Genomic DNA, 13180 nt, shown 5'->3' on the forward strand with positions numbered 1-13180 from the left:
GGTGTAACTGGGCTGCGTCTTGTGGGTGGTCTGGTTTTGGCTTTGTTCTGTTTCTTTGATTTTTTTTAGTTTTTCGGCTGTTTCTGTTGCTTTTTTTTTTTCCGGTTTGTATCTCAGTTCAGGGAGTTTTCAGTTCGCTATCTCAGCGGTCTGTTTCTCTCTTTTCTGTTTTTCTTTAATGAAGCTTCGTTGCCTTTCCAAAAAAAAAAATGCTAAGTAGCCCCACATTACTAAACGCCTATTAATGTCATTAATTATTTTTACCATAATATTTGTGCAGTCAATTTATTGATTTATGTTGGTCTAATTATGAGATGCCAATATATCTTTTAGTCTTATTTGGTGCACTTAAGTTGTACAAAATACATTATAACAAAGGGCACTCCATTCATTTTGATTTTTATCACTTAAAATATATAGGCAAGAGGGAGGAGGTGGTCCGCACCCTAACTCTCTTTTTCCTCTTCTATTATCATTCTCTCTTCACTTCTATTTCTCTTCCTTTACTATTTTCCTACACAAAAGTAAAATGGTACAAAGACCTTCATTTCTCTTTCTTGTCTATCCTCTTCCTCTCCTTAGATCTTGCCAAAATCCTAGACCTCACTCAAATCCTATTACAACAATCTCCCTTTCCTAGATCAATCTTCTCTTTTTTGAGCATCGGTCTCCGTATGGCATCTGGTGTATGATTAGTGTTGATATCGTGAAATATCAACCCTCGTCGAGTTCATACAAAGAGGATCCTCATTCGCACGTGGACGTGTGATGGGAAATGCATATTTGGTGGTGACGTGAGTCTTGATGTGTTGCAGTGGTTTATCCCATCCTCCATGCCATATCTTTGTTAGATCAGATTTCTGAGAAGGCCCAGCACTACTGTGCTACCCAGTTCGTCAATTAGATTACTGTTGGTGTGGTGTTGGCACATGATGGACAGTAAGATCTTTGCTGATTGATTTGTGGTCTTTGCTGGTTGGTTATTATCTGTCTGATTTTTTCCTTTGGTTGGCCTACTTTCTATATTTTGCATTCTATGTACTCTTTTTTTTTTCTTTTTTTCTTTTTTGCATACATTTATTTACTCCTTGATGGATAGTAAAAGTGAGGCAAACAATTCCATTTTGGTCTCATCGATTCCAACTAACACCCACAAAATTAAATGGCATGAGTTACCTACAGTGGGCCACAGCTGTTGAGTTTTTGTTTTTTTTTTGGTCAGGCCACTGCAAGTTGAAGTATATTACATCCTCTAAACCTCAGGAAGGTACTGCTAGTTATGATGGCAGAAGATGCCCAAGTTTGTATCCTCTAAAACTCGGGAAGGTACTGCTAGTTATGATGGCATAAGTGCTAAGTTATGTTCTTTTAGACCTCAAAGGAAGTGTGACATACTTTAAAAGAAATGTAAAGAGGAAGATATAAGTTAAACACGTGTTGTATGAGAAAACTATAACTCAAATGGGGTGGTAGAAGTATTGGAGAGTATTACCTTACCCTTGAGGATATGGGGAAAGAGCTGAACATATATCAGCCCTTCACCTTGGATTAATATATTATGAAGAAATAGCATGAGAAGTTTCTGGCTGCAAAATTTCTTTCTGGATTGTGATCCAAGTTCGAGCCAGTTTGTCCTTGCATTCATGGAGGTAATGAGATTCTGACTGTTACTGAGGCATTCTCTCGTGTTTGACAATTGAGGGCTCGTAATATTACATTGGACCATGGATATGGCGGTTGTCATGGTGCTCCCATGCAAGATTCAGGAGGAGGCCATGGTACCCATTGTGGTCAATTTGGTGGTAGAAATTCAAAGGGGCATATGGCAGGGATTGGGGAACTGAAAAGTGCACACACTATGGACATCCTAACCACGGTAGATATATGTTGAGATACTCATCACAATGTAAGGCAATTTCTCACATTGTATAAATGATGTATCAACAGTGTTGTTGATACATAGATACCGATAGCAACACTTCGTTTTTCTGGGAAAAAATTTTGAAAAGCTCAACCAAAATAAAACATACAAAATCACATTTTTTTTGTCAAATCTTCCGCTCCTAATCCATTTCTTAGATATATAAATTATATGAATTGAGTTTGAATATAGTTGCATCACTTCTATCAGACAACACATAGCTTAGGAACTTATATGAAGGAAACTTATTGTGTGCACTAGTTTTTTGTAATCTTTTGATTTCTATGTAATGATGACTTTTTTAACATCCCCTAAAAGATTGAATATAGTTGCATCACTTCTATCAGACAACATATAGCTTAGGAACTTATACAAATGAAACTTATTATGTGTGTTGAGCAAATGCCGAATGTCTTGGATTCTACATAGTCTGGGAGTTGAAGCAGGGCTCTGTCGGTCAGACCGAACTAGGGTGCAAGATTTTTTAGTTAGAAGTCAAGAATAGAGTAGGACTCTATTGATCCAATTAAAGGCGAGTTCGGTCCGACCGAACATTGCTGACTTAGTTACGCGGTTTTGCATAACTAAGGCGAGTTCGATTAGGGCTTGAAAGGACGAGTTTTTCTCAAGAGCTAGGGGTTTTCCTAGAGGTGTGCATTGCAAGGGAGATTGGATTGCTTCTGTAATAGGAGAATGGGAGTGGTGTAACTCAAAATGTTTCTATTATAATGGAGATCTCTATCACTTTGTGACGTGGTTTTGCCAAAAGGGTTCTCCACACAAAATCGTGAGTTTGTGATTGCTTGATAGGTTGATTCTAGTTTGATTGTTCTATCTTCACTAAACATGCTTCCACAAAGCGTAGGATTGAAAATGGTATTAGATCCAAATTTCTAATATCTAGGGTTGATCAAGGTCTGTTATGGGCTCAGAATTTCAACAAAGTGGTATCAAAGTGACAGGTTATGGACGTTCGGGAATTCAACAAAGATGTCAGGGTCGAAGTTTGATATATAGAAATTCGACGGGAAAAACAATTTCAGTTTGTGGCAACGAAAGGTTAAGGATATTCTAGTGTCACAAGGGTTGAGCAAGGCGTTGTTGGAGACTAAACCAGAGAAGATGACGACTGGAGTAAACTCAAAGAGAAGGCTATGAGTGTCATCCGTCTCTGTCTATCGGATGAAGTCATGTACGACGTTCTAGATGAGGAATCAGCCCTGGATATGTGGAAGAAATTAGAATATCTATACATGGCGAAGTCCCTCACTAACAAGTTGTTTGTGAATAAACAACTTTATGTGCTACGAATGAAAGAAGTATCTGAACTTCTGGAGCATATAAACTTGTTTACGAAGATATTTAGTGAGTTGTTAAGGTTCGAAGAGACGATCAAGGATGAAGATAAAGCATTGATACTTCTAGCATTGCTTCCCACAACATACAACCATCTCGTTACTACTCTGCTATATGGGAAGAGTACTCTGAATACGGAAAAAGTCATTGCAGCTCTCGTGTCTAATGAGATGAGGAAGAAATCAAGCAATTAGGATTCCTAGGCAAAGGGGTTAGTTACGAATGGGGGTCGAGACGTGAGAGATCCGTAGAGCGATCTCGGGCTCCCAGGAAGAAGTCTAGATCGGACGATGGTCACAACGGTCACCAACAATACTAATACGAGTGTGCAACAACCAATATTACCCCCGTAACGGTTGATTTTTTTCCCAAAAAATTGTAGAAAATCCAAAATAATGTAAATATTCCAAATATGTATTCATTTTTTTGTTTTGAACACGTTTATGGTACCGTAATAATTCACTCTTTGGTGAGGCTGTTGTGTCGGACTATCTAGTGAATTTATGAATATGGTTGTCTCAAATGTTTACACATCACAATCAAGTATTAGAACTAGAAATCGGAAAAAAAAAAAATGGGAGGCATAAATACCACTTTTTCAATTTTTAGAAAAAACGGCCCTCAAAGCTTCTATTCTCTCAAATCACTTCAATCTACAGTTTTAATCCTAAAAACTATAGTAAGAGTGATCTATGATCTATGAGAGTTTTTGGAATGAGAGAAGTTAAAAATTGAGGAGAAATGGATTTAAATAGATTTTTTAAAAAAAATTATTTTTCAACCGTTACGGGAGTAACGGTCGTTATGCCCCATAATAGCCATTACGGCCCCCATAACAAACGATACACTCCCAAAAAACCAAACGCCCCGTTTCACCCCCATATCGAGTAACAGTCACGACCGTTACCTATATGTATCGGCCTTTACGGCCGTATCATAACAAATACGGAACACCTTGCCCTAATCAAAAGCTGGTTGGTTGTAGATCCAAGAAACATGTTTCATGATCCAGTCAACTATCATAGGCTGGTTGAAAATCTTATATATCACAAAATTACCCATCCTAACATAACATTCGTTGCAAGTGTTGTGAGTCAATTCATGCAAGCTTCTAGAACTCATTAGGATGCAATTAGTCGTATGCTAAGGTATTTGAAGGGAGCCCTTTGCCGTGATATAACTTGCAAGATATATAGAGACACATTTATGTTAAAGGGTACTCAAATGCAGATTAGTCCAGTCTCCTACTTACGGATGCTAGACCACAGGTTATCGTGTTGGTGGTAATTTGGTGACCTGAAAGAGCTAAAAGTAGAATGTGGTGGCAAGATCATGTGCATAGGCTAAGTATAGAGCTATGGCCCATACAACCTGGGGGCTGATGTGGCTCAAAGCATTAATTTATGAGAATGGTTTTCCAGTTGAAGGTCCCATTCCCTTGCATTGTGATAATCAGCGTCTTTGCACATTATTAGCAATCCAGTCATCCATGAGAGGAACAAGCACATTAAGGTGGATTGTCATTTTATTGATGAGAAGGCGTCCTCTAATAAGGTATCTCTGGTGTATATAGATCTCAAGATCAAGTTGCAAACATTTTCACCAAGGCCCTTGGAAGAAGCCAGTCATCGAGCATTCAAGAGAAGATGAGCATGGATGAAATTTGTGATCCATCATAAGGGGAGTGTTAATGATGATGAAAATTTGGACCATACGATCCCAATGTGATGGTAAGAAGGACCATACAGTTGCACGGCCCACCTAGTCTTTAGCTTTGGTAATGTAGCCCCTTAGTCTCATTTGGCACACTTTAAGTTCTACCAAATACATTGAAACAAGGGGCAATCTTGTCATTTTTTTTGTCTTCATCACAAAGTATATAAGCGAGAGGGAGTGTCCAAACCCTAATCCTCTTTTCCCTCTTCTATTCTCTCTGTTCTATTTCACTTCCTCGACCATTTTCCGACACAAAATAACAGCAGCAACAGATTCGGGTCCAGGTGCCAAGAAACGTTCACACCAACTACAAAGCATTGTATAACTTCATGATGGTAATAAATCCAAAGAAATAATTAGAGAGAAATTCAAGTGATAAAAGAGCTATGAACAAGGATTTACATGGAGTCTAGAATGTAGGAAGTAGGACACAGAATCGACAGTATCTGTTCGTGATGGCAACAGACCTGGAGATGCAACTAAAAGATCTGGACTGGGTGAAACAACAAGCTATAAACTGGGGTTTCAAAAGGGTAGATACGGAGAATGAAGAATATCAAAACCAAAAAAGATGACAAGTGCAATGCATAAAAAATCCATGGCAAATAAAAGGAACTGAGAGAGAAAAAAAAAACGCTATGCAGAAAAATAATATCCCAAGAAGAAAAAACCCAAATTGATGAACAGTTCAAAACTCACAACTACACATTGAAAAGAAATCAGAAAGGAAATAAATTTAAATACTTCACAGAGGTGTCCATTTTCATTGCAGCACATGTGACTAGGTTACGACTAAATGAAAAGAACGGCTTCTGCTACAAATCTCTACAACACATTTGTCTCTTTTTTCATTGCAGCACATGTGACTAGGTTGACTAGGTTATGACTAAATGAGAAGAATGGCTTCTGCTACAAATCTCTACAACACATTTATCTCTTTTTTCATTCCCTGTTTCCATTTTTAATATTTTCTACAACACATCAATGGCAAATCCACAAGTTGAAGGAACATGCAAGAGGAACATTATATTGTTGAAAACCTGCAGCAAGATGCTCTTTTATACTCTCCACTCTGTGTAATGCCTGGAGATTTGACGGAGCCAAATAGTGTGCTACCATAGCATAGTCCAGGGCTTCTTTATGTTTCCCTAACTGCAAGTGTAATGAGGAATTCGGAGTAAGGAGTAACAGAATGGGTAAGAGAGCAATAAGCAGGAGAGACAAGTAATCAAGTTGTAAGTACATTGTCAACCATTTAGGGCGCATTTAGGAACATCTTGATAAGCTACTTATTTGATTGACAGCAGCAAATCAGTAGCTTATTGTGAAAAAAGTTAGGTCAGGGGGCATTTGGATTGCAAGTTACTTAAGATAAGCTGCTTATGACTCAAGTAGCTTGTCTTGGTTTCTACTTATTAAGCTGAAGTGATTAAGTAACTTTTAAGTAAAAAAGTTACTTATAATTGATCTTAAACCAAACTTGCTTATCTCAAATAAGTTACTTATCTACTGTTGTAAGTAGAAAAAGTAACTTATTTGGTGGTATCCAAATGGGCCCTAAAATGCCATTTAAAAGTTGTTGAACACCTTAAAATGACCTGTGGCCTAAAGCAAAAATCTTGCCTTTTAATTTTGCTGAGCCGGGGGGGGGGGAGGGATCGGGATCAAAGGTGGGATCCACGTGATGGACAACCAACATCAAGGTGGGTCCCATGTGATGGACGGTCCATATAAAAGGTGGCCCTGCATGATGCACATCCCGCTTAGAAGGTGGGGCCCATGCGATGGACGGTCCACACATTATGGATAACCCACATCAAGATAGGCCCCACATAATGGACGGTCCACATCAAAGGTTTGACCTGATGAATGATGAATGGCCGACATCCAATAGGGGGCCTCACATGATGGATGGCCCACTTCAAAGTTGGTCCTCCGCATGATGAATGGTCCACATTAAAAGTGGGCCCCGCATGATGGACAGTCCACATCGAATGTCTGACATGACAGACAGCCCACATCCAAGGTGGGCCCCACATGATGGATGGCCCACATCAAAGGTGGGCCTCGCATGATGGACGGTCCACATCAAATGTCTAACATGATGACGGCCCACATCCAAGGTGGGGCCCGCATGATGGATAGCCCACATCAAAGGTGGGCCTTGCAAGGTGCATGGTCTACACTGAAGATAGGCCCCACATGATGGATGGTTCACATTGAAGATAGGGCCAAGGTGGACCCAACATAATGAACGGTCCACATCAAAGGTTGGCCCCACATGATGGATGGAGGATATTAAAGGTGGACCTCACATGATGGATGGCCACACGTCAAGGGTGGATCTGGAAGATGACAATCCACATCAAAATTGATGTTGCAAAAGCAATTTATGTATGTTGTAATTTATGGATTCCTTTCAATATTAAGTATGCTATTTACCAAGCATCCTTATAAGCTGAATAAGTAGAAACCGAGATCAATTACTAGAGGCATGAGTAGCTGCAGCAAAACGACTTGCAATCCAAACACACCCTTAATAAGCTGAAGTTCCGGGAAGTTTGAACAACATTAACAATAGACATGAATCAAAATGCTACTGCAACACAACAAAAACCTGTGTAAGTGCGTCAGCCATGTAGAAATGTGCCCTGAACGAAGAAGAATCAATAGCTCGAGCTCTGTTGCAATCTCTAATTGCCATATGAACATCATTTTTCCACTTCCTCTGGAAAGAATGATCAAATTTAGTAAACATTGAATGTATTGGGTTTTTACAATTAGCAACTTGGGTTTCTAACGAACCTTGAGAAACAATGCTGCTCGAGTACATAAGCAGTCATGCTTAAGTTTGGTTCCAATTTCTGGACCATTTCCATCAAGTACTTCACTACATGCTTCAATTCCATATGAGTAGTTTGGCCCTTCCAAGGATTTTTCAGCAGCTTGAACCAATTCATAGCTCTTCCTAATCTGTGAAAAAAACATATTAGTGTAAATACTTTGTCGATAGACAAATTATAGCCAGCTGAAGTTGCTAATTAGATTCAAATTCAGGACAACACAAAATGCAGACCCTGCTAGAAGTATGACTGTCGTGGGGAGCACCAGTTGGCAAAAGAATGGGTTGTGATGGGCTTGGTTCTGCTCCACTAAGGAGAGGATCAAGATCCATCTGCTTCGCAACATCGCCTGCTCTATATCTCATGCTACTCTCACCACCTGCAAGTTACAAAGACAAGGTTCATATAACCAGTGAATAAGCAAGCAGATAAAATGGAAGCTGAACAAATGAAACAGTATTCTAATCCATTTAACTGTCCACAGTTACAGAAATCAACACACACTACCAACACCATCTAAACACAATGACGGTTGTATAAACAAGAATGATTTGCAACAAAGCTTTTTTTCATTTCTGTGATTACCATTGATGCAACCAAGAGCATGCAATGTTACATACGTGAGCTGAATCTATTGCTGCAAAGCAATGATGTATTTATCTTGGATAGTAGGCTACAAAGCAATTATAGAAACATGCCGGTTTAAATACCATACTTCTGTTATTCCGTTAAGTAAAATTCATCCTACCTCACAACTACCAAGGAATCCCTGATCTGAAAAGGTTAAATTCATATTTGCAAGACACACAATAAGGCAAACCATCTATCTAATCTCAAACGTATCCAAAGATTGAAGTCTTTCAGCTGGGCTCTCAAAATCCAAAATGCGAACAGTGCCCTTTCATTTCCAAAGAGGACGGATAAATGGGAGAAGTATTGTGAAGACTAACAATTATGGAAATGATTGCATTAGAACCATCTTTTATATGTTCAGAGTTCGAATGCTTTTATGTGTCATCAATTTCAAGGTAATAAACATACCAGCATTCACATCCATTAGGTAAACATGCTCCCCACTGTAACTAAGGAGTACCTCCTCTCCATCAGGACTAAAAGTAACATGAGTGAGGTGCAAGTTTGAGCGTCCCTGAAAAGAAACAACAACAACAACAACAACAACAAAAAACCCATGAATAAAACAGCTCTTTGGTCTTAATAGGTTTGTATCCATATACCCATTTCAATGCTATCAGTTAAAAGTAATTTTAGACTGCAAATACAATATTCACAGCATAGAAATTCCTCAACTGCTGCCAGTAATGAATATCTTTATTTCTTCAACATAATAGCAAAAGAGAAAGCACAACTCATAAGTAAAGATGACCAAATAATAAACAAAAAAATTATCAAATTACGTTTACTCTCAGGTATAATTTCTAACCAATCTTAGCAGAATCCAGTCTCCTAATGCAGTTATATTCATCATTTAGTTACCATATACTTTCGCTTTATACCACGTACATGCATATTATAAGAGGGCCTCTCCTCTTTCTTGATCAATGGGAACTTATTCACATCATACTCACATTAGCAGAGACCTGTTCGTTATGATCAGGGAGATCATCAAGTCATCTGCCAAGCAGCACAAAGCAATAAACTGCCTCGTCAGAAGTAGGCTAGTTTGGTATTTAACTTGCATTTACAAACCTTAAGATATAAAGAGAATTGATCAAGTGCTCCCGCAGCAATATAAGTTATAGTGCTCCCAGTTGCATTTGGGTACTTGGACAGTCCAACCAATCCATCTGCTGCCCATTACATGCAGAATACACACCAATCAGACCATTCTAAGCATCCAATCAATGGCCTATAAAAGTAGGTCCATTAATACTCGGATTGTCCAAGGGTCACATGAAACTAGGAGTCTAGGAGCATTATAACCTTTCTTTTTTAAGAAAGGGACTCACAGCACTATAACTATTCTTTTTTATTGGGAAAGGGGCTAGCAGCATTTGGTGTCACGATGAAACTAGGAGCACTATAACACTGTCATGATGAAACTAGGAGCACTATAACTTATGGTGCTCTAAGATCACTAAATCACTTCTTAGACATAAAAGCTTGCTTTGAGGTCAAATATGACCTTGTAAGCACACAATAACCATTACTCTGACTATAATGTCCATAGCATGTTATGTACAACAACATATTCAATCCAACAAAAGAATGAGATTTGCCAGAACAAGCAAGAAACCCTGACCAGCATATCTGGAAGCAAGTGGGAGGTTGAAAAGCAAGTGTTGGTTAGCTTGGCTTGGCTTGAAGGAAATGACAAAGAACATGATGCCATTGAAATAGGAGCTGAAGGAATAGCTAATAGCCATGTGGAAGCATTTATGTGATGTGAACAAGAAGGAAACATCATACCACCAATTATTTTATGAATTCCGAAGAGATAAAGAAATGATTAAACCTGATCTAACATTACTTCGGAGTTGTCTCCATCAATGAAACATAGAATTTGAATATGCTGTGAAAGCTTTAAAATAGTGACAAAATGGCTAAGAATCATACGACAAGCAAACATGAAGAATAATAATAATAACAACAACAACAACAACAGACTGTATCAACAATGCATTTCAATGCAATGTGTTTGTATCTAATGTCTCAGCAATCTTAATTGCTACAAACGATACATTTAGACTATGTTGGCATCTGCCATGTTGCCCAACAAACTTAGCAAGGTACATTCCTTAAAAGCAATATGATGCATGCTGATAATTTGAACACTGTTTTGAACCAACCACTCTACAACTAGAACCTTGCCCTTCAATGCAAGGTTATGGCATGAAGTTTCTCAAAATATGGGGCACCATTATTCAACTAAAAGAACATAGGAACTCAAGATGCAAGGATATTATGCCTTAACCACTTCATACTGTAACTAAAAAAGGGAAAACCATCTCTAGATACAACAAATTTAAATGTTGCCTTATAAAGGACCCATTTTTTTGAAACAAGTCCTTGTTCAAATTAAAAGAATGCTCCAGTTTTAAACAAGTTCAGTGCAAATGAACTAACACGATCAGAAAGATGCATCGGACAGAAATAATCAACACAAGGAGGTGGTTTCATCCTTTTCTGGCAAGAACTTAATGGTGGAAGCATCCTTCTATCATACAAGCGACCAAAAGCATCACTGCAAGAAAAAAGAAATGAAATGCATTCAGTTTATGCAACTGGAATATAATTTGTGCATATTATGAGAGAAGAACCAACCACCACATTACCTCCCTCCTACAAGGAGCTGATGAGGCCGAGTGGTGCTGATGTCACACGATTTAAGAGCAAGACATTGCTTAGGAGAATCAGCAAGTGACTTCTTCGCTCCACACCTTAAATCCAGCTGTCATTAAATAGAGTCATAATGAGGAAGACTTCCAAAGATACATAGAAGTCAATAGGAGAAAATCCACACAACCAAAAACAAAGTCATGGAACTGCAGATAGAAAATGACAAAGCACTCTCTACACCTCTACTGTTGTAAGCATAAATCACGGAACCACCTGGCGCAAACATCTCTAGTCATTCAGGATGATAATGAAATTCCACATCAAGATAAATCATGAGAACAAATCACCCATTTCACAGACTTAAAACAAGACCAACTACAACGAAATAAACGATTGCCACTCTATCAGTAAGTAAAGCACACCGTTTTGCCATTAATGATCACAATGGAAACATTCTAACAGAAGCTTGAACATGAGACGAAGTTTCTAAACAGATTACAGACAACAGTGCAGAAGATGGGGCGCTTTGGAAAGAGGTGATAAAAGATAAGTATGGTTGTACGGTAGATGGATGGTGGACGAGAGATTCCTCTCTATATAGAGCCTCGGCCTTATGGAAAGGTGTTGTGTTGTGAAGTCAGCATTTATTGAAGGTATCGGTTTTTCTCTTGGTAGCAGTGATAAGATACATTTTTTGGAAGATGTATGGGTCGGAGACTCTCTGTTGAAGACTGTGTTCCCGAGGATTTACCGTCTAGCCCCAAACCCGTCCATTCTTGTCTTCAACTGTTTCTCCTTTGTAGAGGGAGAAATAGTTTGGGAACATCCTTGCAGAAGACATATGAGGGATGAGGAGATAGAAGAGTCTGTAGCCCTTATGAATCGCATTCATCTTTGTCGTCCGGACAATTCATCCACAGATGATATGATTTGGCGCTGTCACAAATCAAGTTCTTTCTTGGTTCGCTCCTTTTATGACTGTATTACCAAGACTTCTCCAGTAACTGAAGAATCGATCACCAAGCATGTTTGGCATTATCCTGTCCCACCTAAGATTGCGGCATTCCGCTGGTTGGTAGGTCATAACAAGGTTTTGACAGTCGATCACCTTTGGAAACAAGCAATGGTTCTTCCGAATGTCTGCTTATGTTGCATGGGTGATGAGGAAACAGTCAATTATCTGTTTGTTCATTGTCGGTTTATTGGGACAATCTGGTCAAACTTACCGTACCATTTCGGCGTGTCATGGCCTCTCCCAGTAACAGCAGGCGATCTTTTGAGAGCTTAGCATGGGGTGAGTTTGGGTAGAGAAAGGACAATGATGTGAAGGATGCCCCTCCTTGCCATTTGGTGGTCAGTTTGGGAGGAAAGGAATGCCAGATGTTTTCGCAACGAGAGCAAGCCGGCAGAAATCATCTCCCAAAGGACGAGATTCCTAATCACTGAGTGGGCCTCTAACCTTGAGAAGCTCAAGGGCTGTAACTTTTCTTTTCTGGGGCTGTAGCTGGATTGCCGACTCGACAAATCAGCGTTGTTTTCTTCTGTTTTTCCTTTTCTGTTTGCTTTAATAAAATTTTGCAGTAAGTGCAGAAAATGTATACTGAACAAGGAGGGAGTATGAGAAGTATTATGCGCGTTTGTTTGATTGTTTGATCAATTCGTGGTAAAGACTGCAATGTTAGTTAACCTCAGCGTTCGAAGTATTGATATTGCTACAAGTTTCATTGGCTAGAGAAACGGAAACAATATCGTTATCACTGATAACCAGAAATGTGGGGAAACATTATAGAAACATGGGGGAAACGGTGGAATTTTTCAATGAAACTTTAGGAGATGCTAAAATACATATACATTTAGGAATTTAAAAAATAAAAATGATAAAAGAATGTATACATAATAAGTTTTCATTTAATGGGCGCTTAAAGTATGTACTGTTGTAAGAAAGCCATCCAATGGTAACACAGCAATTACTTAAATCTCATTAAACCAATTAAAAAGCAAACAAACATGCAGAATGTATTCATACATAATACATCCATGCATAAAT

General features: G+C 38.8%; 1 protein-coding gene and 1 long non-coding RNA gene across 3 annotated transcripts in view; both read right to left on the reverse strand.

Moving 5' to 3' along the window:
* Positions 1-13180, reverse strand: part of LOC131242405 (protein ALTERED SEED GERMINATION 2) — a 61557-nt gene that overhangs the window by 18746 nt on the left and 29631 nt on the right. For both annotated transcript variants that reach the window (XM_058241003.1, XM_058241004.1), the window contains 7 exons: positions 11130-11245; positions 10921-11038; positions 8878-8983; positions 8070-8215; positions 7799-7966; positions 7611-7721; positions 6034-6145 (listed from right to left, as the gene is read on the reverse strand). In XM_058241003.1, coding sequence (XP_058096986.1) covers positions 6034-6145; positions 7611-7721; positions 7799-7966; positions 8070-8215; positions 8878-8983; positions 10921-11038; positions 11130-11245 — 877 coding nt within the window. The remainder of the gene's footprint in view (positions 1-6033; positions 6146-7610; positions 7722-7798; positions 7967-8069; positions 8216-8877; positions 8984-10920; positions 11039-11129; positions 11246-13180) is intronic.
* Positions 1201-6027, reverse strand: LOC131242407 (uncharacterized). The gene is made up of 2 exons (XR_009169607.1): positions 5396-6027; positions 1201-5300 (listed from the first exon to the last, which is right to left on the reverse strand). It is a non-coding gene; the product is annotated as an uncharacterized LOC131242407 (long non-coding RNA).

This window comes from Magnolia sinica, chromosome 4 (assembly GCF_029962835.1).
Source record: "Magnolia sinica isolate HGM2019 chromosome 4, MsV1, whole genome shotgun sequence".
Taxonomy (NCBI): domain Eukaryota; kingdom Viridiplantae; phylum Streptophyta; class Magnoliopsida; order Magnoliales; family Magnoliaceae; genus Magnolia; species Magnolia sinica.